The sequence below is a fragment of the Tympanuchus pallidicinctus genome, unplaced genomic scaffold (assembly GCF_026119805.1).
Source record: "Tympanuchus pallidicinctus isolate F22 unplaced genomic scaffold, pur_lepc_1.0 scaffold36, whole genome shotgun sequence".
NCBI lineage: Eukaryota > Metazoa > Chordata > Aves > Galliformes > Phasianidae > Tympanuchus > Tympanuchus pallidicinctus.
This window is the reverse complement of record NW_026294754.1, coordinates 1,910,410-1,937,605: the sequence shown is the minus strand read 5'-3', so window position 1 is coordinate 1,937,605 and position 27,196 is coordinate 1,910,410. Positions and strand designations below refer to the sequence as shown.

The window sequence follows — 27,196 nt, the reverse complement described above, 5'->3', positions numbered from 1 at the left end:
AGTGAATGGCACACAAAAGGTGCTGGGTGCTCCCCAGCCTGAATGCTTAAGGACTGGCCAGAGAAGGCAGGACAGGAGCTCGCACCTGGAGATGTGCAGGCATCAGAGCTGCTTGTGGGCAGGATCTGGCACAGCTGCTGGGAGGAAATGGATGAGTGCTTCAGGTCCTGCCCCTGCTGGTGAGCCTGCACTCCTGCCTGCTGTCAGTAGGTGTAGCCACGAGGCTGTGGATGCAGTTGCAGGGCTACAGCCCCAGATCTGTCACTGATATTTCTCGCTTTCAGCGCTGCACGCTGTTTGCTTACAGCCCCAGTGTGGCACAGAGACTCTCGATCTTTCTTTACCTTTTCAGGTTAGTTATGCTTTCTTGCCTCTTGTTCATTTTCTGGATGGTGTGTTGGTATGTGCCAGACACAAAAGTAATGGATGGATTTTGTCCAGCCTGTCTGTTTGGATACTGCCTGTACTAACTGCAGCCTGTTGAATGTCACAGAGCAGGTGTGATACTTGAAGCCTGGAAAGAATACATGCTGTAGGAGTGCATTTCTGGGAGCACTCATTTCTGGCTGTTTAATTAATGCTGAGTTTCTCATTGTGGCTTGCTTCTCTGGTGCCACATCTTTGCTAAATATTGCAACTTTGAGTTTGCAGGCATTGTAGAGATACATGGGCCAGTGCATCAGCTTTGGAGCAGTTGGTCAACAGCTGCATCTCTTTGCTTTTCTCAGCTGTGCTGCATTGTTTTGTTCTCATTTTCTTCTGCATCTCATCTCCTGATGTCAGGAATGGAGGACTGAGCATTTCTTCTGAGTTCTGAAATAGTGTATGAGAAAAATGGGAAGCTGTAGCTTTAGAAATCAGTGGCTGATGACCATTTAAAGGTAGTGGCACAGTCCTGGGCAGCTGTAAAGCTGCACCTCTAACCTGCAGGCTTTCTCATTCAGTAGAGAAATGAAGATATTGATCTTATGTAAAACAAATATTACAAATATTTTCAAATCTTAAGATTGCAATTTGTTTTTGTTGGTTTTTTTTCTTACAGTGCCACAAGGTTGCAGTAGTGAGAGAGGATAAGCTGGAAGGTAAGTGGATTGTAAGGTGATGAATCATAGAATCATAGAAAGGCCTGGGTTGCAAAGAAGCTCAATGCTCATCCAGCTCCAAGCCCTGCTGTGTGCAGGTCACCAACCAGCAGCCCAGGCTGCCCAGAGCCACATCCAGCCTGGCCTTGAATGCCTGCAGGGATGGGGCATCCACAACCTCCTTGGGCAACCTGTTCCAAAATGCTTTTCTGCTTTGAAAGAACAACAAAGTGAGCAGAGCTCAGCACTTGGCATCTGTGCATGAAGTGCCTGGTCAGGCTGTGTGCAGTTCAGGTGTGTACTTCTTGTACCAGTTTGTTTCTCAGAATTTTGACCATCTGAGCCAACAGCTCAGTAACTTTGCAGCCTTGGGACTGAGGTCTGATTTCCCCGCTGCACATTTTAGTCAACAGGGATTCTGTTCAGTCTTTTTGCAGGTCTGATCCTGCTAATGAGCACTGATGACAACAGAAACACAGCTGCAAAGTGACATTGTCGCTTTCAAGTAACGTCTTTGGTGTTTGAGAACAAGCTGTGGTGTTTGTGACCTTTACCATCAGTATGAATGGCCTGACTTGTGTTATTTTTCTTTGAAATGTGAGGTAGATTTCTAGTGAAGTTGTCTTCATCAGGGTGTTGTCAAGCAGTGCAGCTACTATCCGTCAGGTCTGCTGAATTATGTGTGCTGTGTACTGGTGGGAAGAGCAGAGTTGTTCATGCTTTTTGTATTCAAAGCCAGCCAAAGGTCTGACTTACATTTGGAAGAGGCTGAGCTTTGCGATGGGAGCAGGGCTGTTCAGACTAGGACTGGCCCCAAGAAATGATTACTGAGTGTATTTTTGCAGTGCCTCGAAGCTCCGTCTCAAACCAGGGCGGCGTGGAAAGAGCGATAGAAGCAGAGAACAAAGAATTGCTTAAAATAAAAAAGAAAGCAGCTCTGGTCTCAAGGCTGCGGTCTAAATAGAGCCAAAGAGACAAAACATTGATTTCAGTGGATTAATGGAGGAAACCCTGCAGTTTTAGTTGGTATCTTTAATGGCAGGGAGCAGCTGCAGCAGCATAAGGGTATCACCATCCTTTTCTTGCCGAATTTTAGGTGGACGTGTAGATATTCTGGATTCCAGATGCTGGGTTTTGTGAAGGCAAACGCTGAGATTTGTATGAAGAGGTGGAGCTCTTGCAGCAGGCCCAGAGGAGGGCATTGAGATGAGCAGAGGGCTGGAGCAGCTCTGCTGTGAGGAAAGGCTGAGGGAACTGGGCTTGTTGAGCTTGGAGAAGAGAAGGCTGCAGGGAGACCTCATGGTGGCCTTCAGTGCTTGAAGGGAGCGGATGAACAGGAGGGGGAACGGCTGTGTGTGAGAGTGGGTGGTGACAGGACAAGGGGAATGGCTTGAAAGTGAGACAGGGGAGGTTTGGGTTGGATGTGAGGAGGAAGTTTTGGAGGCAGAGGGTGGTGAGGCACTGGCACAGGTTGCCCAAGGAGGCTGTGGATGCCCCATCCCTGCAGGCATTCAAGGCCAGGCTGGATGTGGCTCTGGGCAGCCTGGGCTGCTGGTTGACGACCTGCACACAGCAGGGCTTGGAGCTGGATGAGCGCTGTGCTCCTCTATGGCCATTCTATGAATTCAGGTAGAGCTGTCCCCTGGTTCTTTAATGGCTGTGCTAACAGAGGTCTCTTCTTTCTCCCCACCCAGCAATAAAGTCTAAACTGACCACGGTTACCAGCATCCATGTGTACAGCATTCAGAAAGCCCTGCTCAAAGACAGCGGGCCGCTCTACAACACGGACTACGATATCATCAAAACCAACCTGCACAACTGCAGCAAGTGAGTTGCTCCTTGGTTTTACTTCTTATGCTGCCTGAGTCCAGACTGATGAAACGTTGTTACCCAGTGCACTTCAGCAGAAGGCAGTGGTTACCAAATATGCCTGGATTTTTAGAAAGCTAGAGAAGAGCCATGCCAAACCAGTCCCCAGACAGCACGTTGATGATTGCTTTATAAACGGAGCTATTTCCAGCTTACAGTTGCTTCACTTACTCTGTTATTCCAGCAGAGTTCCAGTACCTTTCTTGTCAGATGGCTAGAAACATTTTTCTCATTTCCTGGCCACACTTAATCATCCCCGATTTTATCCAGTTCTCTGTCACACAGGAAGGGTAAATTGAAACAGTACAAAAGCACAAGTGATTTGTTCAGCAAAGCAGTAACCTGAGCTTGCCTTCTGTTTTATGGGTCTGTGCCTTTGCTCTTTGGTCTCTTCCACCTCTCTGGAGAGGGCCCAGAGGAGGGCCACTAAGGTGGTCAGAGGGCTGGAGCACCTCTCCTATGAGAAAAGGTTGAGGGAACTGGGCTTGTTGAGCTTGGAGAAGAGAAGGCTCAGGGAGATCTTGTGACCTTTCACTACATGTGAACAGGAGGGGGAACAGCTGTTTACGAGAGTGGATGGTGATAGGACAAGGGGAATGGCTTTACAGTGAGACAGGAGAGGTTTAGGTTGGGTATTAGGAGGGAGTTTTTGAGCCAGAGGGTGGTGAGGCACTGGCACAGGTTGCCCAAGGAGGCTGTGGATGCCCCATCCCTGCAGGCATTCAAGGCCAGGCTGGATGTGGCTCTGGGCAGCCTGGGCTGCTGCTTGGTGACCTGCACACAGCAGGGCTTGGAGCTGGAGGAGCACTGTGCTCCTGTGCAACCCAGGCCGTTCTGTCATTCTATGATTTTCTCACACTGTTGTGAGCATTTTGAAGGCAGTTCCATTTCTACTCTTGTATTCCATACTCTTTCTACAACTTAGTGTTGTAGAAGCTAGAAGGAGCATCCACCCTCCTTCTAACACACAGTGCCCATGGTGCTGCACGTAGCAACTGCAGCAAGATGAAGCTGTCAGAGTGGAAATGCATCTGAATGAAAGATCAGAGACGCCAGGCACTACACAGAGGGAAAGAACGAGGCTGAAGTTCTTCTGAATTCTAAGGCAACCTTCTACTAATCCAACCACAAACAACGCTTGTTCACACTTCCATACGGGGAATGAGTTCCTGCAAACCATCTTAGAATCCCTAGCATGGCCTGGGTTGCAAAGGAGCACAGCGCTCATCCAGCTCCAAGCCCTGCTGTGTGCAGGTCGCCAAGCAGCAGCCCAGGCTGCCCAGAGCCACATCCAGCCTGGCCTTGAATGCCTGCAGGGATGGGGCATCCACAGCCTCCTTGGGCAACCTGTGCCAGTGCCTCACCACCCTCTGGGTGAAGAATAAGATCTTAGAAACTGCATTTGAGATGTGAATGTCAGTGCCATAGGAGGCAGTGGAAAGCCCAGCTTCAGGGGAGAGGTATGGCGTTTTTCTGGCTGCCTTCACCTTGTTCTGCTGTTTACTGTGGGCTAGCCCCACATGGGGGTGCCTGTGTCTTAGAGATGCTTGCCTTTCAGATTTGTACATGCAGCAGATTTAGACAGTGCAGGTTCTGAAATCTGCTTTCTGCAGCCTAGGTTTAATTCTCCTCCTGGCTTTGGAGCAGAAATTCCCAAACAAACTGAGAAAAACGCAGCTTCTTCATCTGTGTGCTGGCTGAACGAAATTCAGACCAGCCCTGTTCCCTCTCCCTTGGACTTGTCCACTACATGAGCAGTCTGTTACAGCTGGGATGAGATCCCCACAGTCCCTGCGAGCACAGAGCTCTGACTATGTGCATGTTTATAGCAAACAGAACCCACTGGCTTCTTATTTCCTTCTCAGTCCATATATCTCATAAGCTCTGGGGCCAGGATCTATATATTCTCCTCTGTATTTGTATGGGACCTCTTATGCTGCGAAGGCAGTGGAGGTGACTTGGTGCCCTCATGTAAATAGCTGGATTTAATGTATGTTGCTAATGTCAGCTTTCCAAGCGGAAGCAGCTCCTTGCTTGCAGAGCACAGTCCAAACATTGCTTGTTTTTTCAGTGATTATTGAGTGAATTTTGGATGGAGCCCACGAGCTATAGTCACACAGCAGCATTAAGGCAAGGTAACTTCCCAGAGGTGCGTGAGGTTGAGATGTGCTTTGCTGCACACTCAATACAGCCATTGATGATCACGTGTCGTTTGTAATCTGGTGAGTTCTGGTGTTGCCCACGAGTGTTTATGGAGTAGCAGTGAGCTGAAAAGAGGCTGAAAGTAGAAAGGAAAGGGGGAATATTTTCCCTCGATGTCGTCTTTCCTTCCTTTAAAGGTTTGGATGTCGAGAGATGGCTGCTGCAACCTCAAAGTGCCATACAGATATTTGCTGATGCGTTTCAGTTTGTGATGGGAGTCAAAGTGGACTGCTAATGCTGAGGCAATTAATTGGCAGAGAACTGCTTGCTTTCTTACGCAAATAAAAACACGCTGTGTCATTCCATGGATGGGGAGGCGTGAGCCCGTGCTCTTTTGTGGCATTGCTGTAGGAAATCTGGAAAGCCTCGCCTGTGATTCGCACAGTGGGGAGCAGAACTGGGTTATTTTTGGGTACAGCTATTCCTGACTGTCAGTGACTTGTGTTGTAACTGTGAGCACGTCGTTCAATTCTTGTATCTCAGCCTCCCTCAGACAATCACGTTTCAGACTGCTGCAAGCTGAGATGCATCTCCGTCTGCAAGAGATTGCATGGAAATGCCTTTATATAGCGAAGTCCCTCGATGTCTTGGGAGCCACCTCAGCAGTTGGGTTGCAGTTGTGATCTCCTTACCTGCTTGCTGCAGCTGTAATGGACTCTTGTCAAAGCATCTGAAAGTTGTAAAGCTCATCAGATAGCAAAGCTATGTCTGCTGCAAGCCTGAGGGAGTGCAACCAGTTTAGGAATAGAATGCAGTTGACTCCATCCCCACCCTGGGTGTGAAGATGGGCTCCCTCCTCCCCCATAAAATCTGAACTTGTTTTGCATCTGAATGCTCTGGCTCCTGCTGACAGGTCCAGCTGATCTTTTCAGTAGAGGTCTCCCTCTTTTTTTTTCCTCAGTGCCAGCCCTGGCACAAATTAAATTGCTCTTCCCTTAACAGGAGAATGCGGAACAGGAGAAGCAATGCGCTGCCTGGGAGGGAGCTGAGGTGGACACCCCAGAGGAGGTGGACACCCCAGAGGTTAACTCAATTTCTCACTCCTTCACACAGGTTCAGTGCCATTCGCTGTGCTGATGCAGTCCCCAGGGCTCCAGCTGAAGTTGCTCAAGCACGGACGTTGGCACGGGCTGCTTCCCAGACACCGAGTGACACAAGCACTGTCAGCACACCACCACTCAATGGCCACGGTCCTACAGCTGCTAAGCAGAGCTCGCAGCCCCCCAAGGGGATCATGGGGATGTTTGCAGCCAAAGCTGCTTCCAAAGCCCAGGATACAAATAAAGAACCCAAAGCTAAGGAGGCTCCAAGTGTAAGTGACGTCAGACCCTTTGGGTTAACGGCTTTAATGAACTGCTCTTCTAGCTTTGCTCTTCATGTTGGTTGTTAAGAAAAGTTTCTTTGCTGAAGGAGTGGTAAGGTATTGGGATGGGCTGCCCAGGGAGGTGTGGAGTCACTGCCCTTGGAGGTGTTTGAGAAGAGGGTAGATGTGGCACCTGGGGACGTTATCACATCATAGAATCGTATCACAGAATGGCCTGGGTTGTAAAGGAGCTCAATGCTCATCCAGCTCCATCCTGCTGTGTGCAGGTCGCCAAGCAGCAGCCCAGGCTGCCCAGAGCCACATCCAGCCTGGCCTTGAATGCCTGCAGGGATGGGGCATCCACAGCCTCCTTGGGCAACCTGTGCCAGTGCCTCACCACCCTCTGCCTCCAAAACTTCCTCCTCACATCCAACCCAAACCTCCCCTGTCTCTCTTTAAAGCCATTCCCCTTGTCCTATCACCACCCACCCTCACACACAGCCATTTCCCCTCTTGTTTATCCGCTCCCTTCAAATATTGCAAGGCCACCATGAGGAATGGGCACAGTGAGGATGGGTTGTGTTTGGTGATTTTAGAACTCTTTTCCAACCTTAATGATGCTATGAATTTAGCTAACCTTAACCAGCCACTCTGCAGCCTCATCCTCTGCTTCCAGTGCTAAGCTTGCTGCCTGCTGGGCAGCTCAGGTGCTTCTGTAGGTGTTTAACTGTGTCACAGTCACAGAAGATGCCTTCTGTCATCAAGTCCCCTCTGAGGGAAGTATATGTGCCACACTCTTGACCTGCCCACTGAAGTGTATTTGCCATCACTTTGACACTTTGACGTTCCTCTTTGAGCCAGATCTTCAACTAGTGTAAACCAGCATAGCTGCATCATTGAGGCAATTGTTCCATTGTCTTCAGTTATGCCAATATATACACCAGTTGAGGATCTCGTGCTCTCTATTGTGCTTAAAAGGATTTGTTTTGAGCAATATGTGAAATGTGAGAAGCCCAGGTCTTAAAAGTATCAAGGTGTTTAAACTTGGTCTGCGAGGGAAGCTTCAGAGCCTGACCTGTGCAAGACTAGAATGTTTATCTTCCCAGCTGCTGCTTTTTTCCAGCACAGGATTATGTTTTAATTCTAATTAGCACAAGTCTTTTTAAAGCAGTGTGGCCTCCAAGTGGGTATTAAAATGGTAATGTTCTCTGTGCGTGGTTTGGCTTTTTTTTTATATAACAATGGAGTACATTTTGGTTCATTTTTGTGATTTAGAACTGATGAAACGTGCTTGTCTGAATGTTTAGGAAAGTTTAGCGTCTGGTTGTTTTACGTGAAAATAAATGGGATTAGGAGACCAAGCTCTCCTAGGTGTGTGTGTTTGTGTGTGTGATTTTTCTTTTTGCTAGTGGCTATAGGAATGGAATGGAGCAATGATAGTTCTTTGCAGACTGCTCAGCAGTGCAGCATTTGTGCCAGAGGAGCTGGAGAAAGTCTTCATGCTTTGGCCAATCTGTGTTCTTTCCTCTGACGGTTACCATGAATTGAGGCACTGATATTTTGCAAAAAAAAAAGAACAGTTCTTTGCTGGGAACAGACCCAAATCCCAACCACTTGTTTCAGTAACACTGTGAGCCATCAGATGGAATGTGACCTAGGTTAGCTCTGAAGGCCCAGCCTACAGAGTGCCGAGGGACTCTCAACCTTTTGATCCATTTATTATCTACTCTTCTCAAATTCTCCTACACAGGTGTTGAAAGCTGAGATGCTGACCAGGCAGCAAGTTATACGTGTTAATTCTGTTTGTCCAGAAGCAGTGCTGTGCATTTTGAGGGCTGTGTTTCGTGAATAATTCCTGTGGTTACTCCTCTGTTTGCTTCCAGGTGTCTGCAGCGAGCAGTAAGCCATCAGCAAAGGCCAACATCATGAACAACTTCTTTGGAAAAGCTGCCATGAGTAAGTGCTCGATGCCAGGTGTCAGTTGTGGTTAGGTACCAACCCTCTGTAGTCAAAAAATATATAAATGAAAGTCCTGAGGGATATTGGAAATCAATTTATTTTATTTTTTTTAGCTAAGCAGTAATTAGAAGTAATTAGTGATGGCAGGTGCCTGGCTGTGCAGCTGTGTTGGGGAGGTATGAATAGTGAAAAGGGAGCAGAGCTGCTCACCCCCTGTTCGCCCCACCCTGGTGGCATGAGGCTTGTTGGATGTCCTTGATATCCTTCATTTTTCTTCAGGTTCTCCACATCATGCTTGGAGAAGAGAAGGCTGCAGGGAGACCTCATGGTGGCCTTGCAATATTTGAAGGGAGCAGATAAACAGGAGGGGGAACGGCTGTGTGTGAGGGTGGGTGGTGACAGGACAAGGGGAATGGCTTGAAAGTGAGACAGGGGAGGTTTGGGTTGGATGTGAGGAGGAAGTTTTGGAGGCAGAGGGTGGTGAGGCAGTGGCACAGGTTGCCCAAGGAGGCTGTGGATGCCCCATCCCTGCAGGCATTCAAGGCCAGGCTGGATGTGGCTCTGGGCAGCCTGGGCTGCTGCTTGGCGACCTGCACACAGCAGGGCTTGGAGCTGGATGAGCATTGAGCTCCTTTGCAACCCAGGCCTTTCTATCATTCTTCTGCTCTTTTGAACTCAGAGGGGTTAATTTTTTTGGCATGCAGCTCTTAAGGCAAAAATTAAAGTTGTAAGTGGAATGTTTCAGACAACAAGCTTGCTGGGTAGAGATCAATTAAGATGACGTATTTGTGCAGACTAACCCAGGAAGGATTTTTAGCTGATTTGAAGTGAGCACTGTTGGCTGAACGATCAGCTATTGGCAGAGTGTTTGCCAAAACCTGTTGCACTGAGCACGTTAATGATGCTCACTTTTCATCACAAATCACTGAGGAGCCTCTAGTTAAGATTTAGGGTTAATTCCTATCCTGCAGACTGCACAGAGCTGCTAATCAGCATAGAAAAATGAGAGATGGTCTTTGCCTTTGAGCAGGGGGTTAGATGGCCTCTGGAGGCTCCTTCCAACTGAAGCTGCCCATGGCTAAAGAAAGCATGCCAAAGCTTTTGATTAGATGTTGGAAAAGCACTACAGAATGTTCTTCAAAGATGCTCTTCCAATCAAAAATCCCAGGGGATTAGAAGAAGAGTTGCTGGGAAGGAGTAAATGGCAAAGGTTGCTGTCTAGCAAGCAGCTGTTAAAATCTGCAGGGTACAGTCAATGAGCACAGCTTGCAGTGCTGATGGACATCTTGGAGCTCCTGTTTTGGTGTAGCAGATTGCACACAGTGCTTTCAGCCTGAGACTCCCAAGTCCAAGGGCACTTACTGCAATTAACTTCATTACATTCTTACGTCTTTGAAGGGCCCTGGACCAAAAGCTCACGTTCTAAAAACTCAGGAAATTGAAATTGCGTGGTGAAGATAAGGCAGGATAAATTTGTGGATGTATTTCAGTCACTTCCAGTGGGGGTAGGTCCTCTCCTGAGCCCCCAGCAAACTGGGCAGAACTGGAAATGATTACGTGTATAGAAAAAATAGGGTGATTCCAGAGGTAAGACTTAATCCCCATGTGTCAGTGTGCCTTTTCTGGCTTCAAAGACTTCACCATTGCCAGAAAGCCCTGAGTTAGCAATAGTTGTGTCCTCCAGCCCTGTGCTATCAATGATAAAGAAGATAGCTGTCACTCAGGCTCCTCCTTTGGAGCTTTTTCCCTCATTCAGTCAGGCAGCCAGCCCATCTTCTGAGCACTGAGAAAGATGTTGGCGTTCTGAGCCCTCAGCAGCCTCTGCTCTTCTTGATCTCATTGTTAGATGCTTTTCCCATCCATTTCCTTGGAGCAGGTTGCCCAAGGAGGCTGTGGATGCCCCATCCCTGCAGGCATTCAAGGCCAGGCTGGATGTGGCTCTGGGCAGCCTGGGCTGCTGGTTGGTGACCTGCACACAGCAGGGGGTTGGAACTGGGTGAGCATTGAGCTCCTTTGCAACCCAGGCCATTCTATCATTCTGTGATCTCCTGCTAGGGATGATGCAGGCTTCTAAATGGCCTCTGCATGTGCCTACACTTATCTGACTAACCTGATAGGTAATGCTGTTAAGTTAGCCTGACTTTTTTACTTGCTATCCATTCCCACCTTGCTGGTGCTAGGTTAAGCCTTTTGCAGTAGAATTGCCTGTGTTCGTGGTGCTGCATAGGCCAAAGAGACTGATTCTTGATGAGATTGGAGCTGAGAAAGAGACAAACTGCTACACTGGAACCCACACTCAGTATTTTTAGTAATGTTACACAGGCTGGAGGCTGCACGCACTTCTCCTTGCTTTTCATCAATCCTGATTTCTCTTTTTCTGGGCTCTTCTTGCTCAATTAAAGCTCCAATTTAAGAGGAGTGAACTGACAGTAAAGATGGATGTGGTGTTTTGTCAGGGGGGATGTGTAGAAGAGGGATGGGCTCCCAATCCTTTGTGGTGTCTTATGGCCCTAATGACCATACCAGCTTCTGCCACTGCCTTCCAGCCTTCTTTGCAGTGTTTATGAACTGCTGCAGCACCTTTGGCTTTGGCACCTTTGATGCTGTGCCATCAGGAACAGTAGAAGCAAATCAGCTGCGGACCCAAGCATGTCCTTGTATTACTCAGCTTGGTCCATCCAGATCCCTTAAAACTTTTATGCATCATCTGCAGTGCTGTCTGTATTGCTGGTGCACTGTTTTGCTTAACCCACTCCTTTATGAGTTGTCATACGTACATTCTTTACTTTTTAAATGCTTTATTCACAGGTAAACTCAAAGTCAACTCAGTGCCTGAGCAGCCAAAGGAGGAAAAAGAAGCTGTCAAGACTTCAGTTCCTGCAACAGAACCAGAGTCATCCCCTAACACCATGGTAGAGAAACCTGGGAGGAAAACAGAGCCTGCTAAAATTCAACAAAAGGACAAAAAGAGGTGGGCCACTCTAGTCAGGGTGGTGTGATTTCTCAACCTGTTTGTTGATGGCCTTATGTTGAGCTGGCTGGATGTACAGCATTGGCTTGCCTCCTCTTCCCAGCTACTAACCAGCATTAAACGTGTCTAAATTTCTCTCTCTTAGAATCCTTTCTTAATAGGTCTTTTCCATTTAGTGCTGTGGATGCCTCAGGGCCATCTGTGCCTTTGCAAATGGGAAGGGACACGGTCCAGGTACTGTCCAGTGGGAGGGGATGGTGTTCCATGAGACAGCCTCATGCTGTGAGCAGGCTGAACACGGACCCCACAGGCAATCTGTGGGGGCTGGCAGGAGCACCTGTGTTGCAGGGAAGGCAGTATATTCCCAAGCTTATATGTACACAGCTCCCAGCACACAAAGTTCTGCTTGTTGATTCCCATAGCAAATGTACTGCTGCTTTCAATGCCGCTGGTTTACTTTGGGCTGAAGCTCCAAGTAAATTTTAAGTTCAACCCTTTGTGTTTAATCCAACCCAAACTGACAGGGACAAAAAATCATTACAGTCTGATGGCTCTCTGGTGGCCTATGAGTAATTAATTGGTGGTCTCAATCTGTTGCTAACTAAATAGGTGAGTGCACCACCCAGCCCACCATGGCAGTTGGTGCTAACTGGTCTTCTTATTGATAGTCCTATTCAGTCCAGGGGCCTGGAAACGGCGTGTTGGCAGCGTGGTGTTGGGAAGGCCACTTGGGCCATACCAGCTCCATGAGGATACGTGGGCCTTTAGCCTCCAGGCTTGTTAGTCTGACGTGTCTCGCCAACATTAAAAAGAAAGAAGCTATTTTATTTTTCCAGTAGTCTTTAAAAATGGCTCCAGGATTCTGAGACACTACCTCATAGTCAGTCAGTGGCGAGCAGTCTGTCAAAAGAGCTTCTGAGCGATGCTGTTGGGGACATGAGTGTTTGGGAGCCTGAGCTATAGAGACAAGATCAGAAATGCCTGCTTGCCAGCTTGCTGTGGCCAAGCTAGGTGAGGCACTGGGCAAAACACTGAGCTTCAGAGGGGCTGAAGAAGTCCTCCTTGTTTTAGAGAACGGAATATGGGTAAGGTTGAGAGGCTTAAAAATGCCCTTGCACCTCTGTCTGATGGTATGGGTGAGTATACTTCATCATGTGAGGCTCACATGTTTTTAGGAGGTAGCAGAGGTATTTGATCTCCTTGCTGGCAGCTCTTCTATCAGCAACGTATGCAGTGCATGCAGCATTCTCATGTGCACACACAAGGGATGGTGTGTTTTCATTCCTTACTTTAATTTTTCTTTGTGGCAGTAAAATGAAGAGGATGGACAAGTCTGACAACGAGGAGGAAAGAGAGCCCGAAAATCAAAAGAAGAAGAGGAAGAGAATCAAACAACTGGAATCTGACAGCAGTGATGAGGAAGGTAAGAGATGCAAAAACAAGCAGCCATGTGGGGCCAGGGGCCTGGCTCCAGCACTGCTCCTATCTAAGGCTGTTGGGTCAACGATTGAAGGGTTGAGAGAGGACTGACAACCGTGCAAATGGCTGCAGTTGGAGCTTTCTGGTTTTCTAATGCTGTGAGCGTTTTGGCATTCCGTTGGGGTGCCTCAGTCATTCAGTCTTTGTTTTAGCTTAGCTCAGATCTGGCTGTCTCATCACCAAGTGTGCTGCCCGTCATGCTGATGTGTGCAAGGGAGGTTCTGGGAAGATACTGTGCCTTCCAGAACTGCAGGACTGGTCATAACCAGTTTAGTTAGTAAGCAATTGCAAAGTGACCTTCCCTCTCCCGGGGTCATTTTTAGCATCTTTATTCTGTCTGTTTATAGAAATGGTTTGGAAGACAGCATTGAAAGCAAGATTTCCAAAAAACTAAATAGAGAAGCTGGAGGCAAAACAGCTGAGCCATATCCGATGCGACTCTGCGTCTCCTCGGTGGCTGTTGGCTTTGGTAGGAGTTGGGTGCCCAGAACGTCACAAATTTTGGGCTTATAATGAGGAACAGCAGAGGCAGATTCCAAAGAATTTGGATAATTGAGGTGACAAATGCCGTTCAATATAGATAACTGGAAAATAAGTTGGGGACTGAGCTAGGGAATACGTGCTAAGTGGAACAGTCATCCAACAAACTGATCAGGAAAAGAATTCGGAGATCATTATGGGCAAATAATTGAAACCAACAGTGCAGTGTACAGCTCCAGTAAAAAAAAAAAAGGTGAAACGGCTCATAGGTTGTGTTAGGAGAGAGCTGGGACTGCAGAACTGGAGCTGTTTGCTTATTTGCTATGGAGAAGCAACCGTAAGATGAAGAGAATCTGTAACACAAGAATGAAGCTGGATATCTTAGAGGTCTCTGTGCTACCTTAGGCCTGTTTTCATCATTTCTCTTTTACCCAGCATAATTTCAAGTGATCTCTGTCATCAGGCATCCATTGCTTCCACTGAAACTATGCCACAGGATGATAAATCTCTCAGGAAGCCATTCGTCATGATCAGCCTTAATTTCATCACATTCCTGTGTGCAGCTCCTTGTTTAGCCCTAAAAAAAAAATACATATATATGTATGCCCACACTCCCTGGTATTTATTTCTTTAAATGTTTGTAAGCTCTTATCTGGTCTTTCCATTTGCTCATCACACAGCTTACTGACAAGCTGTGTTGTTGTGCTCTGCAGAGGAAGATTGGAATTGCCACTTGATGTGCTGCTCCGTGCTGGGCTGGAATCTCTCAGCTCACCAATCGTCTGCTAGTGAGGGCAGGCAGAAAGGAATCCTTTGCTTCAGGGATGGATGGAAAGGTTGTTCTTAGGAGCATGGAAAGCTTGTTGTTGGATCTGCTTTTAGCTTTTGTGAGTTAGGGAACCTTGGCCTCACGTGTTCGTGATGGAGTTCTGACACAGCAAGTTTGGGAAGTGACCTCACGGTCTGTTTTCCAAATCTCCTTCTGTTATAACTCTTTAATATTGTGGGGCAGACACTCATAAATGGAGGATTGCCTTCCCTAGGGCTCTGTGAACTGCTTGCTGCATACCCACTGCTTTTCATAGAATCACAGAATGGCCGGGGTTGGAAGGGACATCAAAGATCATGAAGGTGCGGCCCCCAAACTGCAGGCAGGGCCATCAACCTCTGCATTTCGTAGCAGCCCAGGCTGCCCAGGGCCCCATCCAACCTGGCCTCCAACACCTCCAGGGATGGACGGGGCATCACAGCCTCTCTGGGCAGCTGTTCCAGCCCCTCACCACTCTCTCTCTAAACAACTTCCCCCTGACATCCAACCTCCAGCTGCCCTCGCTCAACTCCCAACCATTTCCCCTTGTCCTGCTGCCATCTCCCCTTGCACAGAGCTGACTCCCCTCCTGTCTGCAGGCTCCCTTGAGGCACTGCAGGCTGCACTGAGGTCACCCCGCAGCTTCTCTTCTCCATGCTCAACAAGCCCAGCTCCCTCAGCCTGTCTTTGTAGGGAGGTGCTGCAGCCCTCTGCTCATCTTTGTGGCTCCTCTGCACCCTCTCCAACAGCTCCCTGTCTTTCTTGTGCTGGGGGCTCCAGCCCTGGACGCAGTGCTGCAGATGGGGCCTCACAAGAGCAGAGCAGAGGGGGACAATCACCTCCCTGTCCCTGCTGGCCACCCCTCTGCTGATGGAGCCCAGGATCCCATTTGCTTTCTGAGCTGCAGGAGCACTGCTTGCTCACGTTCACTTTTTCATCCTTCGGGACCCCCAGGTCCTTCTCTGCAGGGCTGCTCTCAAGCACTGCTCCTTCCAGTCTGTATGGATGCCTGGGATTCCTCCGGCCCAAATGCCAAACCTGGCACTTTGCTGTGTTGAACCTCATTAGATTTTCCCAGGCCCACCTTTTGAGTCTGTAGAGTCATTTGAGTTGGAAGGGACCTCTAAAGGTCAGGTTGAGAACCCAGTTAACTTACTGACCTTGCTCTCTGTAGCTTTAGTCCTTAAAAGAAAGGTTACCTACCCACTACTGAGTGGGGAGGATTGGTTTTTGTTTTTCTCGTATCTAACCTGCTGGAGATGGATGCAGGAAATCGGATTTTCTTGTCGCTGCTGATGCTCTTCCTGCATCATAGTCCTCTGTTCTTTCCATCATGTAGAGAAACAGATTTGCATTATGTGTTGTAAACTTCTGCAGATGACAGTGTGTACAAATCTGTATGTTCTACAGATCAGCTTTGTACTGTTCCCTTTTTCAAAAGGGAAAGATTGGAAATCAGAGAGTTCCTGTCTTCTCCCTTTTTTATAGAGTCATAAAATCATTTGAGTTGGAAGGGAACCCCTAAAGGCCATCAGATCCCACTCCCTGCTGTGCACAGGGACACCCACAGCTCCATCAGTGCTCTCAGCCCTATCCCCTGACCTTGGGCATCTACACCTCCCTGGGCAACCTGTGCAGTGCCTCACTGCTCTTATTTTCCTCAAATCCAGTCTAAATCTCCCCTGTTTTTGTTTGAAAGCATTTCTTTGAAATAGATGGAAACCAAAGGGATGTAAAAATGAAAGCTAGATAAAACTTTATTTTTTGAGTCATAGAATCGTGGAATGACTTGGCTTGGAAGGGACCTCAAGGTCATGAAGCTCCAGCCCTCCCTGCTTCAACCTCCACGTTTCATAGCAGCCCAGGCTGCTCAGGGCCCCATCCAACCTGGCCTTGAACACCTCCAGGGATGGGACAGTGTAAATGAACGTGCAGCAGCCAGATTTATAGTGTATTTACCCTTGGAAAGGTTGGAAATGGGTTTCTACAGAGACCAGTGGCAGTTTTTATCAGCATCATCAGTGAGTAGAATGGGGTCTGGAGTGACAACGTTCTGTGCCACATCCCCATGGGAGCAGGGGAGAGGTGCCATATGCTGCACAGCAGTTGGGAACTGCTGCCAGGCTGGCACAGCTCAGCCACCACCTGCGTAATTCACCCACAGATGATCAAGGGGTAAGTTTTAAATGGGTGAGATGGGAAGCCAAACCACCAGAGGAGCTATCAGTGGCTCCTGGCTCAGCTTCCACTGTTTCCACTAATGAGCCAAACCATTTCCATTGGGTTGGAGCACCTCTCTATGGAGACAGGCTGAGGGAGCTGGGGTTGTTCAGCCTAGAGAAGGGGGAGGGCTGTGGGGAGACCTTGCTTTAGCCTTCCAGAGCCTGAAGGGAGCTGATAGATAGGAGGGAGAGAGACTTTTTACACAGGCAGATGGAGATAGGGCAAGGAGAAATGACTGTAATTTAAAAGAAGGGGATTTAGGTCAGATATGAGGAGGAAATTCTGCACTCAGAGAGCAGAGAGGCCCTGGCACTGCTGCCCAGGGAGGCTGGAGATGCCTGAGGCTGTGGGTTGGGGCCCTGGGCAGCCTGAGCTGGTGGGGGGCATCCAGCCTACAACAGGGATTGGGGATGGGAAGGCTTTGAGGTCCCTTCCAAACCAACCATTCTATGATGCTATGATTTCAAGGGTAGTGGGGAGCCCAAAATAAGCTCTTCTTCCACAAGTGTCAGCACATTGTAGCAAGCTGAAAATACAGAGAGGGCCACGAGGCACAATCATCTCCATTTAAAATAATTTTTCATTAAAAGTTACATTGGTTTGAGGGTGCCTTAGTCACTGCAGGTTGTTTTGCTTCCAGTGCCAGAATAAACTACACAAGTGTGTCCACAGAGGACAGGAGGTTTGGCAGCTCCAGCTATACCAACACCAGCGCAGTTTCATAGTGTTGACAAGTGTTTTACAGCCACTTTGGAGGGTGATTTCAGTGGCACTGTAACCTACAAACTCTATCAGTTTCAGAGAGCTGCAGCAAAAGCATTAAAGCTTCTCACAGTTTTTCCAGGCAGGGTCAGTGCAAACCAAACAAAGCCAGGATTTACATCTTTTGGTACATCCAGTTGCCCAACGTGTATCCATTTCACGCAGCTGTTGCTGGTGAGTAAACTGTGGGCAGCAGCAAGAGGTTGACTCAGGAGTTATCACATGTCAGAGGGCTTTGCTGGCTGCGAGAGGATAACAAAGCAACAGAGCCACAGCTCGATGGTGGTCTGAAGCACTGCCGTGGGAAGGAGGTGCTTTCTGCCTGCCAAAGCCTGGGGTAAGTCATTCAGAGGAGGCTGGGGAATCACCCAAATTTCCCCCAAGCAAAAGCAGTTGAGGTTAACCCCCCAAAAACCCCTCGGGCAGAGGTTGACAGCTTCTCACAGGCTGCCTTTTCAGCCCTCCTATCATCCACACTCCTTACAAATATTTTGCAGTGGATGCAGCCAGCTCGGGTAGCCTGCAGAGTTCGGTGCTGTGCAACTTGTGGGCTTTTCAGCCTGCAGCTGCCGTGAGGCTGGGAGGAATATTGAGGATTTTGAGTCCTTGCTGCCGTCCCCCAGCAGTGAGCACCTCCAAGCAGGTCCCTTGTTTGGTTTTACCTTAGCACGGCTGCCAGACCCGGTGCTTTGGAGCAAGGTGAAATCCCGAGTCATGTTATCCCACTCTGTTTGCATTTCTGTGCCTCGCTTACTGCAGTAGTTAGGAGGCTGAGTCCTCGTTTGAAGAATGTAATTTATTATTGAGCCTTGGCAGCCAACCACCGTTTCGCTTGAGCCCTTCTTAACCTATGAAGGTCAGCTGGCCGCACGCCTGGCACAGTCGTAACTCTTCACACTGACCTAATCACTTGGGACAGCTACGGATCCAAAATTCGTGTTACGACGACAGCGTGAAGGCAGCACTGCAGCCAGCAGGGCTGGGAGGAGAAGCCAAGCAGCGCTCTGTCCTCGCAGCCAGCCGCAGCCTTGTTATTGTTAAGCAATAGGTCAGATGAGGAGTTTCTTCCCCCACATTCCTTGCTCTCCCCCGCAGTTGAGGGCTTGCATGGCAGTATTTCGTAGGTGGACTTGGAGAGGATTCGTTGAAGTCATTTCAATTAGTCACAGTGCTGCTCCTGTCCCCCCCCCCCCCCCTCGTCCTTGCCTTGATTTTGTTAAGCTGTCGCAGCTCTGTGCTTCTGCCAGCCCCATAGAAGTGACCTCGACCTTCTTGTACCTGCTGGTCTCGCCCCTGTCTCGTGTTGGTGAGACCCTCCAGCGTTGGTTTTCATAGAATCATAGAATCACCAAGGTTGGAAAAGACCTAAAAGATCATCCAGTCCAACCGTTCACCTATTCCCAATAGCTCCTACTAAACCATGTCCCTCAATACAACATCCAGTCTTTCCTTGAACACCCCCAGGGTCGGTGACTCCACCACCTCCCTGGGCATCCATTCCAGTGCCTGACCACCCTTTCCGAAAAGTAATACTTCCTCATGTCCAGCCTGAATCTCCCCTGCCGTAGCTTGAAGCCATACAAAGCACCATACAAAGCTGGGGAGGTGGCCCTGACCATGTGGGGCAGTGCAAGCCTTGGAGGGATTCCAGCATCTCAGTCACTGCATCCATCTGCTGCACAAAGATGAATGCAGTGACAGATGGGAGAATGGACCTCGCTTTTTGGAATGGTTTGGATTTTGTTTTTGTTTTTTTTTCCCTGTGGTGTTCCTTCAAATCTTGTGGGGTGGGCAGTATCATGTTTAATTCTTGCATGAATTGAATTAAGGGGGGGTTTAAAATGAGACAGGGGAGGTTTGGGTTGGATGTGAGGAGGAAGTTTTGGAGGCAGAGGGTGGTGAGGCACTGGCACAGGTTGCCCAAGGAGGCTGTGGATGCCCCATCCCTGCAGGCATTCAAGGCCAGGCTGGATGTGGCTCTGGGCAGCCTGGGCTGCTGGTTGGTGACCTGCACACAGCAGGGCTTGGAGCTGGGTGAGCACTGTGCTCCTTTGCAACCCAGGCCATTCTGTGATTCTATGTAGGCAATTTCAAGCTAATAGGGTTGATCATTTGGGATTTGAAATGCCATTTCTGAAGCAATTACTCTTTTGCCACTCAGGCAGAGGCAGAGAAAGAGAAGTCATGCAGTGATTTGAGAATACGTAGCCTTAGCCCCGACTCTTTCAATTCCTGTACAGGTTGCAGTCCCTTTTCTTTCTGAACAGGTGAAATACATGCCTGAAACATTCTGATTTCGGCTTGGAAAACCGAAATCCAAGCTTTGCTCAGTGAGGCTGAGTGTGGTTTTCCAAAAACACCAAACGTGCTTCTCCCATCCTGTCCCATCCTTGACCATGCTTTCTTCAGGAGCCCCAGCACGTGGCACCTTGGTGCAGGGTGAGCAGTCGGGTTAGAGATGGCTTCTTGGAACGTGTTGTCTTCAGATCTGAGTTAGAAGTTGTAAATCTCAAGTTAAATTCAAGTTGTAAGCAATTACTCGGAGTTAAATTAGGTGGCATGACATGAGACAGTGGTAGAGGCAAGGGGACGTTGCACCTGATTGCTGCTAAGGTGTTTGTGTATTCTTCTTGGCAGGTGTCCCAGCATCTCCCACACTCCAGGAAGAGAAAGCTCCATCTCCACCACCTCTGGTACCTGCTCTGAAGGCTGAGCTGGAGCCAGCATCCGCTGAGGTGAGCTCACATCATGGTGATGAACTTCTGCTTTCATTTGACACGATGGGGATTGCTCAGCCACTTTCCAATGCCAAGGGGATGGTTCTGTTCATCTGCCACGTCCATCACATGATCCACCTTGAAAGAATCCATCGTGTTCACTGCTTCATTCATTGTCCAGAGCACAACTTTACTTAAACTCTGCTTTTTTTCTGCTGATATAGCACAGTTCTCTTCCCTTTTATCCTCCTAATGGCTCTATGAATTGTTGCTCGCGTTTTACACTCTCCCCTCTGAATCTTGGCCTCTGGAGTCGAGGCAGGGCCAGAATGAAACTAGAGAACCTCAGTGTTCAACTTTGTATCGCTGCTGCGTAAGAGAGGTGGGCTCTAGTTGGCACAAAGTCAACCCCTGAGCTGAAAAAGCACGTGTAGCTTTACTGAAAGCACAGCTGTTCGTCACAGCATGCATCCTGGTATCATGCACACCTTGTTATTTCCTCGTTCTTCAGAGGTATAATGAAACAACCCCACACAGAGCTAAACACGTTTCAGAATGTCGTGTGCCCTGCAAGAGGAATGCGCCCCTTGTGCTGGCAGACAGAAGAAGCTGCTGTCTCATTTCAATTGTTTGGTTTCTCCTGGTGGGACGGGGAGAACAGTGGCATTAGCAAGACTTAAACTGGCCTGTCCTGAGGAGGGAAGGGAATTCACAAAACGTTCTCTATCAGTTTGGTCAGAGAGACTCCTGGGGTGGATGCTTTCGTGCCCTGAGGCCATGCACAGGGCTTTAACTCTTGATGCCTCACTATCTTGTGATGTCCTTCAGGCTTCAACTGGGGGAAAGAAGAGGAAACGGAAGCGTGTGCTGAAATCCAAAATGTTTGTTGATGAAGAGGAAGGCTGCATGGGTAAGAGTGGCTGTCTCCCACGCTTCTGCAGGTCCAACTTTTACTGCACTTGTACTGAAGATTTTTATGGGTCAGCCTCTTGTGGGCTTAGGAGGAGGTTCATAATATGACAGCATCGCTTTGTCATTCTGCTTTCCACCTCGTGCTCCCAGGTTGAGGTAGCTGCCCTTTCTGTGAAGGCCTGGGTGGAGGCTTCAGAGTTGTTGTTGAAAGCCAGAAGCTTCGAATTGATCTACACTGCTTCCTCCTGTGACCTGGAGAAAGTTGTGTAACACCACTGTGCTCCTTTCCTTCTCTGTATCCTGGCACTGAAGCAGAGCTGCAGGAGTTCAGAATCCTTTTTCTCCTTCAAGGTTTTAAAACTTGAAGAGGGCAAAATGTGGTGGTTTTCTTTTTTTCTTTTGTAGTGATGTTGTCAGCTAAATCATACGATGTGCCTGGCATTCTTCATCTTAATAGATGTCAAGGGAGCTCAGGCAATTCTAGAAGACCTGTGGCTGTTGCACAGGTTTGTTTTTGTGCACAGATACAGCCTTGCTTGGCCCAGCTTTAGAGCTGCATGCACACGAGTCAACCTGTGTGTTTGCACCTATCTGTGTGGTTGTGCCTTATGTTTCCTATTGGATTTGTGCATCTCCTTTAAAGAAACAAGGCTGGCACTCAGCAACTATCTGTGCTGGTAACTGAAATCTCAAGCCCTGGATTTTTGTCAAGGTATTGGACTTGCACAGGTGTTGCTGACTGATTTGGCTTGTTGTGTTATGGGGTGTTTTTGTGCTCCCATCCCAAATAGAATCATTAAAATGCCTGGGAGGAAAATGGATCAAAAAAGCATGAGCAGGGGACTCGAGTTCAAGAAATCTGCATCCAGAGCTCGCACTAATGAGGGCTCTGGGTTCAGCTTCCAGCAAAGAGTGCTGCTTTCTCTTCAGCCTTTTCCAAATGTACCAGGGTTGGGAAGTCTGCCCACTTTCCCTTCTCCCCATTCCCAAGAGGTTTTGTAGTCTCCTGTGAAACTCAGACTTGGGGATTTATGGTTCCTATCCACTGCCATTGTGTATGGAAAGGGAAATGGAAGCCACTGTTGTGGCTTTGGGAGGCAGTGCACCTGGGAAGGCAGGAGGGATCGAGCCAGGATACTGAGAGTGGGGAGGAAGGAGGTGTTTTTCTCCACACTGAGAGCCAACCAGTTCATTGCACAGGACTTGCAGTCTGATTATGGTCCAGCTTATCCCACTCCTCACCCACCTTTTCCTTGCACAAAACTAACCATCTGAGGGCTAAATAACCTGCTGATCTCCCAGGCTGATGTAAGTTGTTGGTATTCTTTGAAAGACAGCTTTTCTTTTTCCCTCCTTGATGTCCACAAGGACAGTGGTGCAGAGACATTAAATCCCAATGTTGGAGTTAGGCTGTCCTTTCTATTTCTCCACGCTTTGAAGTGGCCATTTTCACAATAGCTGCAATAGCGAGGAATTGGTGTCAAAAAGCAAAACTAATTTAGGGATTAGTCCTGAGGGAAATTGAGCAAGTCTCTGTGGAGCTGGGCTTAAGGCATGTTACCGTGCATCAACAGGGACGCAGCCAAGTGCATGCTGTAGCAAAGGGGCATTGCTGAGGTTTAAGCTTATGCACCTCCACCTCACGCTTTCTAAAGCTTGAAGGACACACGTGGATTTCAGTATTGGAATAAATGTGTCTCCACTGTAAGCAAATTGGTTGTATGGCACTGGTTTAAGTTAAAGCTCGCACGCATAACTGGATACTTGCACTCCATAACTTGAGTTACAGTGATGCAGCACATCTGGCTGAGCTGAGCATCAACAATCCATTGGCATGGCCTGCCACGAGCACGGAATTCTTACATCCATTTGCAATCTCACTAGAAGAACCAACGCAAACTGTTATTTCGTAATGGGAGGGGATTAAGCACGTGCTTTGTTACCAACAATTACCGACAGGGTGACAGTGCTGTAAGTCTTTCAAGCTCAGGAACTGGCCAGCAATCTGCTAACGCTGCTCCCTCAGAGGTCAGTTCCCTCTGCAGGAAGTCAGCGTGGATTTATGGTCCCTGTCTGAGCATCTGCTCTCTGCAGAGCAGGATTTCATACCGTTCCTCTTCGCAGGGCGGTTACGTAGAAATCCTGGTGTGGTTTGATGCATTAACACAACGGGGAGCTAATTTCCCAGAAGAATGGCAGTTAGGACGTGTGTTTAAAAGAATACAGTTGCTAAAAAGAAATAGTTTACTAGAAGAATACCAGAGCACTGCTGGGAAGGCTGATAGAACAACGTTTACTAGTATCTAATGATGGCTTTGGTCGGTGCAATGGACTCGGTTTCATTTCAGTGAGTGCTGCTTTATATCCCTTAGCTTTCCACCATGGGATGCTGACTGTAACAAGCCAGCAATCCCATTCAGTAACAGTCCTTGATTTTGGTGATAGGTTCAGTTTTGTGATCTTTTTAAGGCATTTCTTTATTTTTTTTTGCCCTGTTTGCCCTCCTGCGTTGAGGAAGCTGCCAATGGAGTTCTGTGCCCCTCTTCTCTGTGTTGGCTTTGCTTTTTTTGGCCATCTGATGCACACCAGTGGCCCTTGAATCTTGAAGATTCATGGTGATTCTTGAATAATTTGGAACAGGAGCTGTCTTTCCAGGAGCCCTTCCCAATGGGAGGCTGCTCGTGTTTAAGGTGTGCATATGGCCTGCAGGGGAACATCCCTGGGGATGTCAGCTCATTTTGAAAGAGCTGGACAGTGTTCAAGCTCCCAGCTCATCCATCTACTGTCTGCTGCTTAGGAAAGAAGGAAGTCAGTTTGACTCTGTGGAGGCAGTTTAACCCAGTGTATACAAAACCAGCCTGAATGTACCGTATAACCTTGAGGGTTGGACTTAATTCCCATTGGAATGCTTGAACCACAATGCTCGTTTCCAGAAGTGCAGTGGGAAGGCTGCAGGGGGGATGTTGCTGCTCTTCAACATGCATGCTTAACCAGCACCATCTGTTCTTCTCTCTTAACTAGTGACTGAGAAGGTTTACGAGAGTGAATCCTGTACAGACAGCGAGGATGACTTCGCCAAGACCAAGCCACCAGCTGCCCCCAAGCAACCTGCACTGCCTGTGAAGAAGGAACCAAAGGAAGAGAGGAAGAACCAGAAGAAAGGGGCAGCCACAGCCAGCAGGGCCAACAAACAGGTCTCCATCATGGGCTTCTTTCAGAAGAAATGAACTGACTCTTTCCCCCGCTCCCTTTGGCAGCTTGAGAGTGTTGTTCTCTTTGCGTGGCTCTCTGAAAGCTGCTGCACAGGAGGAGGACAACATGCAATCTTCCATTACGTAAGATATCTTGCTTACTGTGTAAGTAAGCCCTTTGGACTACATTTTGTATTGGGAAGAAGTTTTATCTGTTCCTGCAATAACTTCAGTCTTCGCTATTAAGCTGTGTGAAAATCACCACCTGGATGCGACATCTGGACTGAACTCTTGAAAGACTGTTCATCTATTTACATGACATTTTATTTTCTTTTTTTTTTTAAGATGGCCTTTTAGCAGCTTGGTGTTAAAGGCCCATTCCACAAGTGGTAGAATGGACTCCACTGGGAGTCAAGTTCTGGCATCATCTTTTTTTTTTTCCCTTTTGTTTTCCCCCTCCCTCCCTGTTTTTACACTCTCAGCTCTCCACATTGATCCAAACGTTCACGTTGGTGAGAAGCTGCAATGTAGCAGGTCTTCAGGCACACACACAGATATTGAACATCTGCTTCAGCTTGAACTGAATGAAACAAACTTAATTTTCCCCGTGAGGCTGGTAAATAGTTTTTGCTCTGCCTTTCGTAACCTTCTTTTGGACAAAGCGGCGCATATAAAATTCTCTTACCCTTTTCTTCCTTGAGCATATCCTCTGTAAATTGCTCAGAAGCCTAATTATAGAGCCGGGCACTGGTGGTGCTCTGTCTCTGCAAAAACATCTTAAAGGCTTCCCACACAATTGGCTCTGGTGGAACTGGGGGAAGGCTGTGCTCTTATTGGGAAAGCAGCGGTATCTGTAACCTTGAAAGTTAACGAGTCAAAGGGGGGAGAAGGGTGTTCAGAGGGCTCTCCTGGTAGACCAAGGTCAGGTGTCCTTGTCTGTGAGGAGCTGCACGCAGCTTTGTGTTTTTGTTGGGCCTGCTTTGCTGCTGAAGTGTTTTACAGGCACAAACCAGACACCATCGAGTTGTTTTCTAGGACATCTCGTCAGCTGCCTCTGGAGGAAGTGTTGCAGCAAATGGTTCTGAGAAACCAGTTATTGGAGGTGAAGAAAGCACTGCAGACCCGTTGATTAGAAATAACTCCTCCATTTGGATGCCTTCTGTCATTTGGTGCTAAGATTTATATCGTAAAAGAGGTTTTCCAGAGGATGGGTGCTCAGCATTTCTGGAATTTGGCTTGTGAGGTCTCAGGTGGGCGACTGATGTGGTCAGCAGTTGTTTCTGGGTGTTGTTAGGCTGGTGTTTATATTGCTGTGTACTTACATAGTGGTATACGGAGGTGTTTGAGGTGGCACAGAGGTCTGAAGAGTGTAAACCAAAGGGGAGATGTCTTTAGGCAGACAGCTGTAGGTATTCTGAGCTCTGGATAGCAAGAGGACCAACTCGTCGATTATAATGGCAGTCATTCTGGCTGAGTGATCAAGCTGGTGGCTCACAAAATGGGAATGCACACCTAATAGTTACACTTGGATCAGCCCAAGCAGCTTGGACCCTCAGCAGATGGGAGAGGATCTCCTTAAACAGCCCTTGTGCCCGTGGCTGATCCTGGCTGGATGGGTTTGGCTGCTTAATGGATGGATCACTGCAAGTGGAGGATTGAGGGTAACCTCACACTCCAGCATCCTCATCATGCAGCTCTGGACTCTCTGAACTGGAAGCTTACAGGAAAAATAAGGGTAAGAGGCAGGAAGGCAGGCAGAACTGGCACCAGCACCCAACCAGAGCCAACTGCACAGCTGGAGGAGGTGGGGTGCTTTCAAGGTATGTTTTAGGGATGTGTGCAGCAGAGATCCATGGGGAGAAGTCATGAAGGACCTCATTTGGGATGGAGGCCACCACTTAGTGTGTTGCTTTTCTTGGTGGAGTCAGGGGTATATTTTGAAAAGTAAGAAGTCACAAAACGTTAAGTACAGATTTTTCTTGTATTTTTTTTATTCATTAAAAGATGTGCTCCATCCTGATTTTTTCAGAGGTTGCTTGACCACACAGAGGAGCCTACATGCAGTAGGTGAAGAGTTCTTCCATCCGATAAACTCATCATTGTAGGTCACCCAGGTGGAAAACACCTCAAGCTACTGAGGTCTGCGTTGAACTCAGACCTCTGGGCTGTCTCCTCAGGTCTTATTTCCATGACCAGTTCTGCAGGGATGTGGTGTGCTCGCACCTCACCTGCTCTGCACCAGAACAGTGGTCCTCTCGCTGGAGCTCGCTGCTCCACCCCAACCCCATATAACCAGCTCAACGTCATACACCACTTCCTCAGGAAAATGACTTAATGTCTGCAGCAGGACATAGGCGAACTTCAGGCTTCCAAAATCATGATCTCATGTTCCCCCTCCTGTGCACTGCACAGCTCTGCCAGCCCCCGGGGGCCTCGGGTCCCTGCATGCCCCTTGGGTGAGGCTGGAGCGTTCCTGCATGCTGCATGGAGTGCAGGAGCAAGCAAGGGGAGTGGGTTAAAGGTTAAAGGAAGATTCTCTCTCTGTGGATGCGGGGATCCGGCTGTAGGAGACCTGCCTTTTGACACAGCCCCCGGTCCCTTCCCTCCTGGATAGGTTTTTAATCTCATGAGATGAATTTTTACATCTCTGTCTCCACCTCTGTGGGCTGCTGTCCCCTGCAATGGAGGTGCAAGGGGAGAAGAGGGGAAATCTCTGCATCTGCCTTCCAACCGTTTCTGCACCCTCAGGAGGACAGAGCCTTCAACAGGCACGGGGAGGTGTTGGTTAATGTCATCTGCTAAGCAGCACATTTCCAATGGCTTTCTGTTGGATGTTAAGGCAGAGGGAGCTTCATCCTTGTTTTACTGGTGGGGAAAGCAGCTGGAGAAGTTGCACCATCCAATGTCAGGCATAAAACCATTGGTACCCCAAGCTCCTCTTGGCCAAGGTGGTGTTGAACCAGCAGCTGCACGTGCCCTGCCTCAAAACACTGCTGCTGAGGATGAGAATTCCTTATCCTTTTTGCAAAAGGAGTTGGGATGCCGATTTAAAGCTTCCCGTGCTGCAAGGAGGCAGAGCCTGCTTGGAAAACCTGGCTGCCCTTTATCTGGTTAAACACTGCATGCTGCAGGGATAATGGGAGCCGAGGGCACAGCCCACAACCATCAGGGCGAAGGCGAGCAGCGCTGCTCCGCCGACTTGTTTTGTTCTCCCAGCACAGCCGCAGCTCCAGAGCAG

General features: G+C 48.4%; 1 protein-coding gene across 2 annotated transcripts in view; it reads left to right on the top strand.

Moving 5' to 3' along the window:
- Positions 1-25,978, top strand: part of POLD3 (DNA polymerase delta 3, accessory subunit) — a 31,734-nt gene extending 5,756 nt beyond the window's left edge. The window contains exons 4-12 of one of the 2 annotated variants that reach the window (XM_052699326.1): positions 1,043-1,082; positions 2,777-2,909; positions 6,207-6,465; positions 8,340-8,412; positions 11,224-11,386; positions 12,697-12,809; positions 19,776-19,873; positions 20,684-20,765; positions 23,789-25,978. In XM_052699326.1, coding sequence (XP_052555286.1) covers positions 1,043-1,082; positions 2,777-2,909; positions 6,207-6,465; positions 8,340-8,412; positions 11,224-11,386; positions 12,697-12,809; positions 19,776-19,873; positions 20,684-20,765; positions 23,789-23,994 — 1,167 coding nt within the window. In that variant the 3' untranslated portion in view covers positions 23,995-25,978. Of the gene's footprint in view, positions 1-1,042; positions 1,083-2,776; positions 2,910-6,206; positions 6,466-8,339; positions 8,413-11,223; positions 11,387-12,696; positions 12,810-19,775; positions 19,874-20,683; positions 20,766-21,172; positions 21,582-23,788 lie in introns of those variants that run through there. The other variant, XM_052699327.1, reaches the window with a different exon arrangement.
- Positions 25,979-27,196: the final 1,218 nt, after the last annotated feature.